A 16,647-nucleotide genomic window follows, 5' to 3' on the forward strand; every position below is an offset into this window, starting at 1 on the left:
TACTTTATGCTTCACCTTTTTTTTCTTCTTAACTTGGGAATATAACCATCAACTCAGTACGTGGGCTAGTCTTTTTCTTTTAAATCACTTCTTGTCTCAAAATAGGTATAGTTCTTTCATATTTTTTTTTGTAAAGAAGGATCTTAAAATCATTTCACATTTTTTTTTCACTTGGAAGACAGACCAAAAGTTTCCTGTAAACTATGCCTTATCAGGTAGAGTTTAATAAGGCATAGTTTGCCTGCAAAATTCTACCTTAAGGCATAGTTTGCAGGCAACCTCTGCCCCATCTAAGGGTGTCATGGGGGACGGGACGGGGCAGGGGACTAAATTTAGGGGGACTAAGGGGGGAGGGGGCCCAGTCGGGATTTTTCTAAGGGTCCGTCCCGTCCCCCTATATAAGGGGACCGGAGCGGGACGGAACCGGTAGGGTCGGGTCAGGGGACTTTTTAAAAAAAAAATAAAAAAAAAAGAATTTAAAGTTTAAAGTTTAAACTTTAAACTACTAATAGACACAAATTTAACATTAAACTTCAAACTTATAATTTAAATTAATAACATTTGAATTCAAACATACAAACTTAAACAGAAGTACGGAACTTAAACACATTGCAAATCATAAATTGGTAGAAATTAAACACATTGAAAATCTAAGATTGAAACACATTGTGCCTCTTTTTCAAGTGCTTTTCGAATCCAGCGGTACCCCCCGTTTGGCCGACCGCGCATATGTTTAAACATGCGGTAGCACATGCGACAACGCACATGTTCTTTGTCTACTTGCTCGAAATAAAGCTACACCCATGATCTGCGATTGCGAGGTCGGGGAGGAGGTGGTGGAGGAGGATTTTCCATGAAAGTTTGAAGTAGAATAATTGAGTTTTTAAATTTAGGTAGAGGATTGTGTGAAGAATGAAATATGATAAAGGGATATTTATAGTTTTGAAATAGGTAGTGTAGTTTAAACTGGAAGACCCATTGGGGGCCCCACCTTAACGGCTAGTTTTTTGAACTTCCAACGGCTATTTTTTTTTGGAAAATTTACTTGTTATAGCTACTCTTACTACCTATTTAATGTTAATAACTACCTTTTACTAAAATTAATAATAATAGCTAATTAATTTTATAAATTACCCATTCTAGATACAACAGTAACTTCCACTTATCAGTTATCAAATACACCGTAAATAAAGGTAAACACTATCCCAACTTTCCATATTTGAAACGCACGTAATATACGTTAGTTTCTCTCTCCCTTTCCATTAATTTTAGCCGTTTTTTTCTCCTCAGAATCTATCCATTATCATCAAGCACGATTCCATTACATTTACTTTGCCGAGATTCGTGGGTGGCTGTGTATTTGTGTAAGTTTTCGTTATTTTGTGTATTTTAGTCAACTTAATTCAATATTCTTGACTGTTTTCAAAAATTATAACTTTCAATGCTTAGGGTTTCTCAATTTGAGTAGTGAAAAACATCAATTAATGGCGAATGAAAGCACATCTGGTAGGGTTACTAGAGGTATCCCACATACTCTTCAAAATTTAGATTCTCCTTCTTTTGATTTGGGTATTTCTCAGCAACAACATGATGTTGATGCAGCTTCTGCTGAGAAAATTGTTGCTGAAAGGAGATCTAAGAAAATCCATGATCCTTCCAGAATCAGAATTCCTTCAACTGTTAATTTGAAAAAAAAAATGATTTTGATACTGCCACAAAGAAGAGAAAAACACCCGATGTTGCTTATAGTAGAAAAGGGAAGAATGTTGTAGAGACAGATGCTGGAGAACAACAATTAACTATGAACAAACAGGTATTTTTTCATTTATATATATATATATATATATTTTGTGAATAAAATTATATTGTATATGTTTCCCAAATTCGGTTAATGATTAAAGTATTTTTGACCGCTTCCGTAAGTATAGTTACATGTATTTATTGATCTGAACATTCCATTAATAGAGGGGATAGCATTCGTATGTATTTTTGTATTGTTTGAATTAGTTTTGTATATGAAGCATATATACAACTATGCCATGGTTTTCACTAACCATTTTTGGTATCAAAATATAAAACTATTATCATGTATTTGTAATCCCTCACATTTGTGTATGTTTTCAATGTAATAACAGGTTATGTATGTTTTAAAAAGCAGGCATGTGTATTTGCTCAGATAAAAGGGGTATTTGTTCAAATTTTGTCAGCTAAACATCTTTAATAACTGTGTTTTGTTTCCATGTATTTATTGATATGAACATTTCATATGGGATAGCATTTGTATTTATTTTTGCTGTGTTTTGAAAGAATTTGTATATAAAACATACATACAACTGTGTCATGTATTTCACTAACCATTTTTGGTATCAAAATATAAAACTATGTATCATGTATTTGTAATTCCTCACATTTGTGTATTTTTTCAATGTAATAACAGGTTATGTATGTTTTAAAAAGCAGGCATGTGTAAATGTCAGATAAAAGGGGTATTTGTTCAACTTTTGTTAGCTAAACATCTTTAATAACTGTGTTTTTGTTTCCATGTATTTATTGATCTGAACATTTCATATGGGATAGCATTCGTATTTATTTTTGTTGTGTTTTGAAAGAGTTTGTATATAAAAACATACATACAACTGTGTCATGTATTTCACTAACCATTTTTGCTATCAAAAATATAAAACTATGTATCATGTATTTGTAATTCCTCACATTTGTGCAATTTTCAAATTAATAACAGGTTATGTATGTTTTAAAAAGCAGGCATGTGTATGTGTCAGATAAAAGGTGTATTTGTTCAACTTTTGTCAGCTAAACATCGTAATGATTGTTTTTTGTTTGCATGTATTTAATGACTGTGATAACATTTCGTATGTATATTTTGTATCTCATGTGTTGCCATTATATTCAAACTTTCAGGCCTCCAAATTCATGGTTAAACGTCCCCCCACTCAACCGATACGTTATGCTTCATATATGAACCATAACATTAAAGATGAGTTGAAGGAAAAACTGACAGATAGAAAATTCAAGCTATTTTCCAAAACTGTTTTTGGAAAATATATGGAGATGCAAGTTGACACCGACGTGCAGGGTCAGTTATTTAGGTGTTTTATGCTTAGGGAGTTGAAGCGTAGTAATAGCGATGTGTTTGTTATCGATATTAACGGGACGGAATTGACATTCGGTCTTTTTGAATTTGCTTTAATTACTGGTTTAAAGTGTTACGGGGATGAAGCTGTTTTTGACGAGGGTTCTAACAGATTGTTGGATCAATATTTCGGTGGTTCTGGTAATAGTGTTTTAAAGATGACTTTAAATAAGTGCTTTGAAGACAAAGATTGGGGTGTTGGTGATAACGCAGATGAAGATGCTGTAAAGATTGCTATCCTGTATTTCATTCATAATTACATACTTTCAAGTGAAAAGAGGAACGTTGTTGTCCCAAGACATCATTTTGACTTGGTGGAGAGTGAACAGTACAATGAACATACTTGGGGTAAGGAAGCATTTGATGATTTGATTAAGAGTATTCACCACAAGATGGACAAGCCAAAGCAGTTTTATTGTCTACGGGGGTTCCCTTTTGCTATGCAAGTGTGGATATATGAGTGTTGCTCTAATGTTGACCCTAATTTAATGGTTAAAACCGGAAGCCGAATCCCAAGAATGTTTAATTGGAAAATAGTGAACCCAAAGCCATCTGTTAACTACTTGATGTTTGGGCATGTTTAGGGACGGTGAGGTAAAATACTTACATTAAATATATGCTTTACCAACTAGTTTTTCACACGTGCATATTGCGTTATTATTGCTACTGTGTATTTGTAAAATACAGATAGATTTTTTTCCAGCAATATAGGTCTGCTGTGTATTTGAAAAATACACAGCAGACCTGAACTGACAGTTCACAATTTTTTATGTGCAGGACACCAGTTGTAAATTCAACAACATTGTTCCGACCATATCAGAGGTTGAGAAGCTTGGTCTGCGTGCATATCTGGTCAACAGACGTGCACCACCACCCCAATCACACCAAGAGGAGGAAAATGAATATGCTGATTTTACCACTACACCTCCCCATGTTGCCGCTGCCAAGAAAACTCAAAAGAACGATGCTTCAAAATCTCCACCGCACAAGAAGCCCAGGAAGATGTCAACGGCAGCATTGCATGTTCAGAAGTCACCAACCACTATCCCAAAAAAACCTACAGTTGGACAATCATCTAAAAAATCTGCTTCGGTGGTAGATAAGCCAGTTCAATCAAAGGAAAAAGAAAAAGCTACTCCAAGTGTCCACCGCGTTCCTGTTGATGATGTATCCACCAGCAAATCAGTTGACCTCACAAGTTTGAGGCAGGAACTTGATCAATTTAAGCAGGAAGTAAGTTTTTCTAATTTTATTTTGATATTCATCAAACTACAAGCAAATGAGGAATTTTATGATGAATTTGTTGTTTTTACCATTCAGGTGCTTGGTGAATTCAAGGTTATTTTTACTGAGCTCAAGGATCTTCGCAAAACTATTGATAAAAATTTCAAAAAGGTTTTGAAACATGTCAAAGGGAAACAAAACTCAGAAAAGGTAAAAAGATCAATAAATACATATTCAAACGATTGCATTCAGTGTGAAGTAGGAAGCATATGTTTCTAACAAATACATATTTTTTTTAGGATGATGACAGTGAAACTCATGTTCCTTTAAATAATGGCAACATACATCAATAAGTTGATGATTACATGGACCATGATGACGATATTCACATGGAGACTGATACAGGTGATGTGCATCCAACAGAGGTATATATATATATATATATATTTTAATGTATTTATCATTTTTTAATCATTTTTATATGTTATTTTTTAATAAAAGATAATGCAGACATGATGGAAAATTGGGATCTATTGGACTTTAAAATATGATGTATTTGTTATTGATATGAAAAACAATGGTGTCATATATTTTTTTTTTTGTGCACTGTTTTTGTATGACAGCATGAATATTCACTGTTTTCCTTTATGTATTTGTTTACTGCTTTTGGACATCATCAACAAATACTTCTATGTATTTATGAATTCAATATTGTTTTTTATCTATTAGATTCATTTATTTAACATACCTTGGCCTGTGTTTTTTTATAAGGAGAAGGGTATTGCACCGGATATTCAAGTCGGTATTGGCAATGATAGCAGCGATACGCTGAAAGCTTCAACCGAAGAGATTGCGGAAGGAGGTGATCATTCAGGAGAACCGAAGACGTCGGTTGAACGTCCGGTGGATCCAACAGAGATATTTTTTAATTCATTTTTATATCTTATTTTAAAAAAAAATATAATTCATGTATGCTGAAAATTTGGGAACTACTGTAGCCTTTATTTTATATAGGTCTTTATCTATTAAATTCATGTATTTTTTTTATAGAATTTTGGCTTGTGTTTTTTTTAAGGAAAATGCTATTGAACCGGATATTCAAGTTGATATTGGCAATGAGAGCGGCGATACGATGGAAGCTTCAACCGAAGAGATTGCAGAAGGAGGTGATCTTTCAGGAGAACCGAAGACTTCGGTTGAACGTTCGGGGAAACATACCATGGAAGAGCAAAAATGTTCTGATGATTCAAATAATTCTGAGGTTCGATAACAACGAATTCTGATTCACCCATTTTTTCGGTTTAAAAATGTATCATACAAGTGATTGAATAATGTTTATTTTTTGTATTTTTTTTTAGTAGATGATCGCACAGGTGCTAGCAAATATAGCAGAATCAGAAATGACTAACAAACAACTTCACGCAGAAAAAATCGAGGAAAACACCAGCTCAACTGTCTTAGAGGAACCCCAGGCAGCAGTTTGTAACGCTCAGCCGTTGTCTCAGTGGTTGTTGCCTGATGAGTATTTACCAAGCCAAACCCCAGGGAAAGAAATCATGTTACATCCATCAGTCACACGAGCTACACGCCCCAGTAAATACAAGTCTTCACCGTTTGTGACAGATTTTGGTATATATCTACTTTTTAATTTACTTTTTTGTTTTTTGAAAACGCAACTGTTAATGATTAAAGACCAAATACACAGGTAGTAGTTCGGGCAAGAATCATGTACATGGGTTTGATAAAAAATATTCATTCTAGATAGATCCCATTACTGGTCCACTTGATGTACAGATGGTGAATGAATACCGTACTTGGCTCCGAAACGGTCTGCTCGTGAGGCACGATAGCAAGTATGTGTTTTTCTCCCAGTTTTACATATAGTGATTCCACACGATTTTTGTGAATAAGTTGATGTATTTGGTTTTTTTGTTGCTGCAGAAAGAACAACGAAGACCATTACAAAAAAAAAATGGCAGTTTTTGACAATGTAGTCAAATACAATTTTGGCATCACAACTGTCAATGATAAGAACTGGTTTTACCTGTTATCGATGGATGGTCAACTTTGGAATGACGAGGTGATTTTTATCAGCAATGATTTTTAGCTGCTGTGTATTTGTTAAATACAGAGATGGATGTATTTGCAGGACATTCAGTCTGCTGTGTTTTTGTAAAATACACAGATGTTCTGAAATCCACATTTTTGCTACTACATAGTTATTTGACTGTGAACTAATTTATGTATTTTTTAACAATTCCAGCACATTGACGTCATTTTCTATTACTTTCGGAAGAAAGGAAAGTACGATAAAAGGAACAATTTCAGCTTCACCACTGTTGACTGCCTATTCAAGCAGAGAATTGATGTGGTCCACCACGCATATCGTAATGTTGAAACACAGACAAATGTCGCAAATGAAGAGCAAGTATTGATTGAGTACGTTAAGGGTCACAGACTTATTGCCAATGTCCCGTGGCATACCGTTGACAACGTGCTAATACCGGTGAATATACAAGAAGAAAATCATTGGTTATTGGTACTCCTTTCATTCAAGGACAGGTATTTTTATTGATGAATTAAATATTTATCCTTAGTTTTTCATTCATTAATTGACCACTGAATTCTTCTTCCTTTTTTTTTAAATGTACAGGCGTCTGTATGTTTACAACTCGTATCAATCAGCCGGGCACAATGCAGTTGTTAGGAATGAAATAAAAAAGCTTGCTACACTGCTGCCACATTTCCTACATCTGGCTGGATTCTATGTAAATAAAAAAAGCATAGATTTGGTGAAAGACCCAGCGTATGCGGATAAGGGACAAATCGATATCCTTGAAGTTGTCTATGTTGATAATCTTCCGCATCAAACTGCTGGTAGCATGTAAGTTGTAGACATACATTTTAAAAAATATCATAGAGTATCAAATACATGATATATCATATCAATTTATTATTCTTCTAAAATACATGAGTTGTTTGAACTTGAGTTACCTTATTTAGAACTTGAAACATGTATTTTCTAATACAAGTTCTTAACTTTTTTTTTTTTGTTTTTGTTTTTAGGGACTGTGGTGTTTTTGTGGCAGCGTATGCTGAGTATTTGACATCGGGTGAAAGGATTCCAGATGTCATTGATGCACACATGCAGCGTATGAGATACGGTGCACTCTTATGGGACTACGCTGAAGGCAAGGTTGCTGACAATACAGAGAGTGATAATGAAGTTCCACAAAGACCGATTAGGCCAGCAATCGATTACGACACAGTAGATGCAATTGATGTTTGATAAATACTATTCATGCATTCGATGTTTTTGGTCCTTTTTTCATTATAGCAAACAATCTGATGCTTTTTAGATGTATTTTGACTAATGTTGGATAATTATCATTTAACCAAAGAAATCTCAGTGGCTTTATGTTACATCTGTTTGATGTACTTAGTTCCATATATTGTCAAATAAATCTGAAGTTTGGAAAAAATACAGTAAAATGCGACATCATGAATATGTATGTTTAAATCCCCAGGTTCACAAAATATGTATGTTTAAATCCACAGGTTCACAAAATATGTATGTTTTAGATATATTTTAGGTTAATAAACACATCTTGCGTATTTGATATGGCCAGCACAACTATATGATTTCAATTAAAAAAAAAAATCAAATAAACCATCTTCATCAATTACGGAAACAATACGTATGTTTTTATACCACATATGTTGTGCTACGAGGTTGAATAGACAACACCATTTTCATACCGGAGCATGATTTGCCTTTTTTTTTGTGTTAAAAATACATGAACATCACCGTGTAATTTCAAAAATCAGTATCACAAAAACCATGTATGTTCTATTACTGTTTATACCATTTTTCAGAAGGCCAATAAATACATAATTTTAAGTTGACATTACCAGCACAACTACGATCCTCCAATCCAAAAAATTTCGAAAATAAAAACAACTTTATCATTTTTACAGATATAATATGTATGTTATTTTACCAAGTACGCATTATTTTTTGATGTTGAAAAAACACCATACGTATCGTGAAAAAAAATTCTATTAAGGTCACTTTGAATGGGACATTCATTTCATTGCAAAAATATCTATAATACTACGACAAGTGTCAATGGAAGTTTTTGACACAAGTGTTCAAATACTTAAATAACCAATCTATCTTTGGTAAAAAAGTTAAATGGATAGGAACACAAGAAAAATTCACTTCCTCAGAGGCTCAAAACTACATGAACGTTTGTTGTGCCCAACTTGTCCACAAGTACTGCAAGCATGTCTGCCCTTTCCAAACAACAATTCATTTAAAGGCTTATCACGCCTCTTCTTTGGCCTACCAGGCGGTCTCTTGTATCTTGGGGGCAAAACCACATCCTCCAAGATGTGGTTGGGAATGTTCCATTCACGCTCGTCGGGTAGAGGATCCACAGGTACATCATATGTCTTCAACACGGTCGCCGGTTTGAACAAATCAGAGCAATAATCCTCAGCAACCAGATTTTTCTTTTTAATGACAGCCCATGCATGCGGGCAGGGGATTTCATCTAGTTGAAACATACGACAACTGCAAGTTTTGCTATTCAAATTAAGAATGAATCGTCGTCCTGCATCATGTACTGTGTACACGAATTCTGTTGACGGTTCTACCTGAAAAAATAAAATTACATGTATTTGTTATTGAAACATTAAGATTTTTTAAAATAAATGAACAAATAATTAAACAAATACATATCATTTTTCAAAGGTAGTCATATAATTTACATTAACACTAACTGTAAATGGATTCCAAATACACAAATGTATAATGTGTACAAACACCAGATTAGTACAAGTACAAGTTTGTCAAATAAATTATAACACGCATTTAAATGAAACATACCGTCATTCGTAGACATAGATACTCGTTGATTGATAGCATTTCCTGAAACTTTTTACCGAGTGTAGTGAATGTGTATGTTCCATTTCTCCGGTTATTGTAATTCCATCTCCCAAACATCCTTCTAACTTCTTCGAGAAAGTCATATATAGGCAGTTCTCTTGCTGCTAGAAGATGTCGGTTAGTGCACTCTGCTATGTTAGAAGTCATTGTCCACCCTCGGTTAACAGATGCATACAATCTAGCCCACTTTTCTCTACCAGCAGATTCCAAATACTCTGTCACACGCATATCTACCTTTTGAACCTTTCCCATTAACTCATCGAAATCATCCTGCGTGTATGCTTTTGCCATGGAATAAAAAACAGGACTCAGCACATCATGGCTCTTCTTGTATTTTTTACATACATTACCCCACAAATGCCAAATACATGCATAATGTGCAACTTCTGGATAAATTCGACAAACAACCTTGTTTATACTTTCATGCCTATCTGATACGATACACATATTCTCTCTGATTCCATATGATTCTCTGAAACGCTCAAAAAATCACGTCCATGATCTGTCATTCTCGGAATCAATCACACCATATGCTAAGAGAAGTATGTTGCCTGGAGATACAGTTAAGAAGAAAAAATATATAATATAATACATTTTGTATTTGTCCAAAACATATAAAATATATATTGATGGATTGACGCGGCAAATTCAAGGTGAGGTGCCATGGTGTATGCTTTTCGCGGATGACATAGTCCTGATCGATGAGACTCGTAGCGGAGTTAACGCTAAGCTGGAGGATTGGAGACAAACTCTGGAGTCTAAAGGGTTTAAGCTGAGTAGGACCAAGACAGAGTACTTAGAGTGTAAGTTTAGTGAAGCACCTCAGGAGGCCGGCTTGGAAGTGAGGCTTGGTACCCAAGTCATCCAGAAGAAAAGTAGTTTCAAGTATCTTGGGTCTATTATGCAAGGCAGCGGGGAGATTGACGATGATGTCACACATCGTATTGGGGCAGGGTGGATGAAATGGAGGCTTGCTTCCGGAGTGCTATGTGACAAGAAGGTGCCACCACAACTTAAGGGAAAGTTCTACAAAGTGGTGGTTAGACCGACTATGTTGTATGGGGCGGAGTGTTGGCCAGTTAAGGTTTCTCACGTTCAAAAGATGAAAGTTGCTGAGATGAGAATGTTGAGATGGATGTGTGGCCACACTAGGAGTGACAGGATTAGGAATGAGGATATTCGGGACAAGGTGGGAGTGGCCTCGGTGGAAGACAAGATGCGAGAAGCGAGATTGAGATGGTTTGGGCATGTGAAGAGGAGAGACACGGATGCCCCAGTGCGGAGGTGTGAGAGGTTGGCCATGGATTGTTTCAGACGAGGTAGGGGTAGGCCAAAGAAGTATTGGGGAGAGGTAATTAGACACGACATGGCGCAGTTACAGCTTACCGAGGACATGACCTTAGATAGGAGGGTTTGGAGGACCCATATTAGGGTAGAAGGCTAGTAGATAGTCTCATTACCCTGCCTTATTAATAGTCGCATTATCGTAGTATAATTTCTTGTGCTCTAATTTATGCTATTATGCTATTATCTGTTATTTCCTGTGCTTTGATTATTCTATGTTATCTGTGTCGCTTGCGTTACTTCATTTCCATATCGCTTTGAATCTCTTAGCCGTATCTGACCTCTTGTTATGTTTTTATTGAGTCGAGGGTCTCTCGGAAACAGCCATCCTACCTTGGTAGGAGTAAGGTCTGCGTACACTCTACCCTCCCCAGACCCCACGTTGTGGGATTTCACTGGGTTGTTGTTGTTGTTGTTGTATTTTTTTTACAAACCTGCACCGTCTAATGTGCTTGCCGAGACAAATGTTCCATTGTATGGTGTTTTTAAGTGGCTTCCATCAACCACCACAATTGGCCGACAATAATCAAAGCCTTTGATAAATGCATATAGTGCTATAAAAACATACAGAAATTCATTTTCACGGGTTTTACGCATTCTGATATGTGAACCCGGATAAGTCTTATCCAAAATGTATAAATATCCAGGTAGTCTTTTATAAGAATCAGTCGGTTCACCCATTAAATCGTTCATCGCCCTTTCTTTGGCCCGCCAAGCAACCATGTACGACACATCCATTCCGAAATCATTTTTGACGTCCTCCGCAATGTCTTTAGGCGTATATTTCCTCTTATGATTTGATATTTTTGGTTTGACAATCCCACTTATCAACCGACTTGTAGCTTGGCATTGGGAATAAACCTTTTCCTTCAATGGACATGTATGTTTGTCTTGAAACTCCCTAACTCTAAACATTCCTGACTTACCGACACTTGACGCCCTGAATTTCCAACCACACTCTCCTGATACGCACACAAGAGTGTAGCTACAACAAAAAAACAAGAGAAATAAATAAATAAATAAATAAAAAACATATTAATGTAAAATGCATCAGTAATGTATTTATTCTTGTTTTATTAATACAAAGGACAGATGAGTAACTTTACCATATGTAAATAAGTTAATCAAATGCAAATCAGACCAAATACATTATGTATGAATACAAATACATACAAATCAGTATTGATTCTACTTTATAATAAACATACACATGCTGAGAAATACCTCCACTGGTACAAATTAACAAACATACACTGTCACGGTTCAAATACATAACAACGCACAGTTGCAAAATACATAAACAAATGCACATTTAGTACCTTATTGCATTGCTCCTTTCTGTCCGATAGTTGAACCTATTCGTAATTGCATAATTCACCATCACAAATTTTAATGTATCTTTATCCGTGTATACTTGATCGACGGCAACTACTTTTTGGTTCTTGTCATCAATAACCATACCATTGTTGTTTTCGAATAACAAATCAGCCTTTCCACAACTTGATGATGCAAAATCATGGGAACCAACTGTTTGATTCGTGTATCCGATTTGCAAATAATCACCTTCAACACAACTCTCATCCGATATACATATCTCCATGCTTCTATCAGTTGTAATGATACATAATGGGTACATTGGTAATGCTTTGTTCTCTTTCTTCAGTTCCACATACACCCTAACACCCATGTCATTGTGAATTTCCATTGGAATACAATCACCTTCAACCATGTATTTTATGCTTATGTTTTTCATTTTCGTGTCCAAATTCAATTGTGTTGCAACTGCTTGTAACAATTCCTCATACGTCGAATACTCCTTGAAGGTCACAACATCTATTTTGTAATTGACGTATTTATTCTCGTCGTTCCAAATACCAGAGTGTCTAATCAACGAGGTTATATTGGCCATTTTATAAAAAAAAAAAAAATCGTTGAATCACCGTGTCAACATAAAACTTGTAATATGTATGCCCTACATAAGATTCACGTTCAAAATTAAATAATTTATACAAATTAGAATTACTCACTAATAATTCTAATATAACATACACATATTGGATTACACTCAATAACCATACCCTTGTTGACAAATTCATAGTATAGCATAAACTGATATGAAAAATAGTTGACAAATACATAGTTTATATAGTTCAGATATACATAATTCAGAAATACATAGTTTAGACAGTTCATAAATACATAATTTGGATATTATAAAAATATATAGTAAACACGGTTAAGTTAACAGTGTACAGAAATACATGGTTAAGATATTGAATTGCAGTTCAGAAATACATAGTTTAGATTGAGGAACAACAAAGATATGAACTGGATCTTCGGAAAGTTATTCCTGAACACTTCGCAAAATAAATTGGAACGTGTAAAAGAGCAAAACATATTGGATTATAAGATACATATATTTTGACACTTCAGAAATACTTAGTTTTAGCATAAATTGCTACTTATATACATGGTAGTTCAGAAAAACATAGTTTAGCTTCTGAAAAATAAAAGATATGAACTGGATCCTTTTTTTTGGGTTCCTAACCATTCATGTACATTAACATACTTTCAAACGAAATTTTCAAACGCATTATTCATTCATTGACACGCTTACAATGAGATTACCTCATTATTTTCGAATATCAGTGATGAAGATAGAAAAAAAAATCAGAAGAACAAAACAACTCTCACATTAGGATCCAAGACAAAAATTGAAATCACATATATACAAATTGAATAGACGAAATTTTGTGAAATGAAAAAAGGTGTGTTTGCACGAAATACCTGATGATTTGACGTTTTTGTGTTTGTTACTGTAATTTCAGATGTGTTGAAGATTTTAATTTGAAATTTGAATTTTTTTACGTTTTTGACTGTTTAAGAATGACTGGAAGAAGAGATACGTGTAAGGAAAGGGAATATTACAGCTTTTTTTGTGGAAAGGAAGGTAAAAAATATATTGATTTGTCATTTAATATCACCACGTTTAGAGGCTAAAATAAAGGAAGTTGTTCCCTTTTTACCGTATGCTGATGTATTTGTTGACAAAAAATACATCCGAAAACATACACAAATCAGCTGATTTTTAGCTATGAATGGTAATATTAAAAAGGGTAGTTACAAATGGTAGGAAGCTACAATAAGGTAGTCATTTGAGAAATTTTGCCTTTTTTTTTTTTTTTTTAATTTATAAGGGATAGTTTTTAAAATTTAATAGGTAATCAAAATAATAATTTCAAGTCTTTATAAAAAGTATGAATAATTGTATTTTTTTGAACTTCAAAGTTCCAACGGGTATTTTTTTTTTTTACTTTTAACGACTATTTTTTTGAATAAGTTTTTTAAATTTAATAGCTATTCTTAAATATAATTTCAAGTTGTTATAAAAAGTATGAAGAATTGTATTTTTTTTTAACTTCAAAGTTCCAACATTTTTTTTTTACACTTTTAACGACTATTTTTTTGAATTTCTAAGAGGTAGTTTTTTAAATTTAATAGATATTCTTAAATATAATTTCAAATCTTTATAAAAGGTATGAAGAATTGTTTAATATGTATAGTAGTTATGAAAAGAAAAATAATTTCAAGTAAGAACTTTAATTTTATTTATGCAATAATTAAAGATTAACTCTAATACAAGAAGAGCATCTAATCTACACAGCCACCTTCTAGGAAGGATTCTGTTTCAATTAAGCCTCTAAGTTATCACAAGATCAACTAGGCCTAAAACTTGTACGGTTGTATATAGAGTTTTTCCAAATTTTTTATTGCTTCCATTGGACTCATTTCTGGAATTGGCATTATTGCTTGACGGTCCGTAAGCTCCACACCATCTTCGTTGTTTGTGTTGACTATCTTATCATATTCTTCTTCTTCTTGACGAGTTAATTTTGATAGCCCATAATTTCTTCTTTCTGCGTTGATCCAATCTCTGAATAAGACAGAAATCTCCAAGTTATCTTCTGCCAGTGAATGCCTGCGGTCTGCGAGTTGAAATCTTGCTGCGCTAAAAGCTGCCTCCGAAGCTACTGATGATGCTTGAATAGCAATGATATCTCGAGCCATCTTTCATAGTAGTGGCCATTGACTTGCACACAACCTCCACCATCCTAAAAGATCATCATTGTCATTCTCGTCCGTATAAGAATTAAGTCTCTGTGAAAGATAATGATCAAGATCACTTTCATCAGAAGTAGAACCAATACCAATATAATCACCATCCATTTCACTATCAAATTTTCGATTGCCTAATGTAGGCCTCCTTTTTTGTGAAGCTCGTATAATTTCATTTCTTTCAAAAGATTTATATCTATCATAAAGAAATCTAAAACTAGGATATATGCTATTTTCACATTCTTCACGACTTGGTCCTTCTCTTGTTTCATCAATATCTAAATTTATATAAATTTTTCGAACAAGTCCCTTAGCACCTTGTAATTTTAAAGCCGGATCTAACACACAAGCAATTAAATATATTTCGGGAATAGGGAAAAAAATAATTTTTAAATTTCACAACCATTTCATCAATTGCCTCAGTATAACTATCTATTTTCCTATATTTTGCAAATAATTTTGTTAGTCCACAAATATAAAATAACATTTGTACAATAGTAGGATAATATACTCCGGAAAATTATTTTGTTGCAATATAAAAAATTTCTAAGAAAATAATAAGCTTAAGAATTTCATCCGAGACATCTTCTTTTATTTGATCGGAAAGATCATAATGATGTGCATTAAAAACATTTTGAAGGGGTTTTCTATGTTCATGAGCAACTAATAGCATTTCATATGTGCTATTCCACCTAGTACAAACTTCTCTCGTAACCTTTCTAACAAGCAATTTTCCTATAAGATAGGATTTTTTAAATTCATTAATTCTACTAGCTTTATGAGCAACAAAAATATATTGGCAAGCATATCTTATTTTCTTAAAACTTCTACTAAATAAATCAAGACCATCCTTTACAACTAGATTAAAAACATGGCATGCACATCTAGTATGGAAAATATTAACATAAATTGGACAAATTCTAACAGCCAACATATCTTTAGTCATTGAAGAAGCATTATCAAATGTGACAGTAAAAACTTTATCTAGAAGAGCATATAATTGCAAAACTCCTTGAACATTTGAGCTATATAAGAACCGGTTTTTTTCTCATCAACATATTTATAACCAAGTATACGTTTTTGCAAATGCCAGTTATGATCAATCCAATCTACTGTAACACATAAATAATCATTGCCATTAACACTATGGCCTATATCAGAAGTGATAGACACTCTAGTATCTAAGTGATAAAACATGCAACACATATACTGTCAATAATCACCTTGAAATTTAAAAACGTCTGGTCTAACAGTGGATCTAGGAATTTCTTTACAACCAGGGTTATACATAGCTTGAATATAATGCACAAAACCAGGGTTAGACGGAAAACTAAAAGGTAAGCCACAGACCGCGACCATTTTAGCTAGTTCTTCGCGGTCTCTATCTGTATTATATGCAATTTGTGTGATAGCAGGATTAGCAACATTTAAAGTTTGTTGGACCATATTAGAACCCCCAGTGGATCCACCAGGAGCGACACCAGTAGAGGCGCCGCTAGGATCATCCACCTTAAGACCCGCTTCCGCTAGAGCTACAAAAAATGGTCTTCCAACATACTTTCTCAAGTGTCTCGCTAAACCACCTGTCCCACCTTTCCCTCCACTGGATCCGTGATTAAAGAATGATTTACATTTATGACATTGTGCAAGTGCATTTTCTTTATCATAAGTCATGAATTTCCAACAAGGACTTTGTCTAGGACGGTCCACCTTAGTCTTACTCCGAGTAGGAGGTTTAGAGGGAAGGCCAGCTCTAGACTGAGATGGTGTCTGCGTTGGAGCTTTGGTAACAGGACTAGTTAGTGTGTCTTCTAAATCTAGTTCCTCTCCTTCTTCTAATTCATCATTTTCATATTCATCT

The 16,647-nt window shown here is 34.2% G+C and overlaps 3 protein-coding genes across 3 annotated transcripts; 2 read left to right on the forward strand and 1 right to left on the reverse strand.

The window, feature by feature from the left end:
* The first annotated feature begins 1,287 nt into the window (after positions 1–1,287).
* LOC132638079 (uncharacterized) lies at positions 1,288–4,801 on the forward strand. Its single transcript, XM_060355066.1, has 7 exons — positions 1,288–1,364; positions 1,450–1,521; positions 1,603–1,813; positions 2,920–3,745; positions 3,929–4,384; positions 4,472–4,585; positions 4,675–4,801. The coding sequence occupies exons 4-7, from the start codon at positions 3,728–3,730 to the stop codon at positions 4,726–4,728; spliced, it is 642 nt and encodes a 213-aa protein (XP_060211049.1). The 5' UTR covers positions 1,288–1,364; positions 1,450–1,521; positions 1,603–1,813; positions 2,920–3,727; the 3' UTR covers positions 4,729–4,801.
* Positions 4,802–5,161: 360 nt separating this feature from the next.
* LOC132638080 (uncharacterized) lies at positions 5,162–7,779 on the forward strand. Its single transcript, XM_060355068.1, has 7 exons — positions 5,162–5,636; positions 5,737–6,004; positions 6,081–6,228; positions 6,317–6,455; positions 6,639–6,937; positions 7,029–7,259; positions 7,442–7,779. The coding sequence occupies exons 3-7, from the start codon at positions 6,170–6,172 to the stop codon at positions 7,662–7,664; spliced, it is 951 nt and encodes a 316-aa protein (XP_060211051.1). The 5' UTR covers positions 5,162–5,636; positions 5,737–6,004; positions 6,081–6,169; the 3' UTR covers positions 7,665–7,779.
* Positions 7,780–8,593: 814 nt separating this feature from the next.
* Positions 8,594–9,617, reverse strand: LOC132637089 (uncharacterized). Its single transcript, XM_060354235.1, has 2 exons — positions 9,267–9,617; positions 8,594–9,034 (listed from the first exon to the last, which is right to left on the reverse strand). The coding sequence occupies exons 1-2, from the start codon at positions 9,615–9,617 to the stop codon at positions 8,594–8,596; spliced, it is 792 nt and encodes a 263-aa protein (XP_060210218.1).
* Between the last annotated feature and the right edge of the window lie 7,030 nt (positions 9,618–16,647).

The sequence above is a fragment of the Lycium barbarum genome, chromosome 4 (genome assembly GCF_019175385.1).
Source record: "Lycium barbarum isolate Lr01 chromosome 4, ASM1917538v2, whole genome shotgun sequence".
Taxonomy (NCBI): Eukaryota; Viridiplantae; Streptophyta; class Magnoliopsida; order Solanales; family Solanaceae; genus Lycium; species Lycium barbarum.

Coding starts and splice junctions, on each gene's coding strand:
- LOC132638080 (XM_060355068.1), top strand. CDS start 6,170: ATGGTGAATGAATACCGTACTTGGCTCCGAAACGGTCTGCTCGTGAGG. Junction 6,229..6,316: donor CTCGTGAGGCACGATAGCAA/GTATGTGTTTTT, acceptor TTGTTGCTGCAG/AAAGAACAACGAAGACCATT. Junction 6,938..7,028: donor CTCCTTTCATTCAAGGACAG/GTATTTTTATTG, acceptor TTAAATGTACAG/GCGTCTGTATGTTTACAACT.
- LOC132638079 (XM_060355066.1), top strand. Junction 4,385..4,471: donor TTGATCAATTTAAGCAGGAA/GTAAGTTTTTCT, acceptor TTTACCATTCAG/GTGCTTGGTGAATTCAAGGT. Junction 4,586..4,674: donor GGAAACAAAACTCAGAAAAG/GTAAAAAGATCA, acceptor TATTTTTTTTAG/GATGATGACAGTGAAACTCA.
- LOC132637089 (XM_060354235.1), bottom strand. CDS start 9,617: ATGGCAAAAGCATACACGCAGGATGATTTCGATGAGTTAATGGGAAAG. Junction 9,035..9,266: donor ATCTATGTCTACGAATGACG/GTATGTTTCATT, acceptor TTATTTTTTCAG/GTAGAACCGTCAACAGAATT.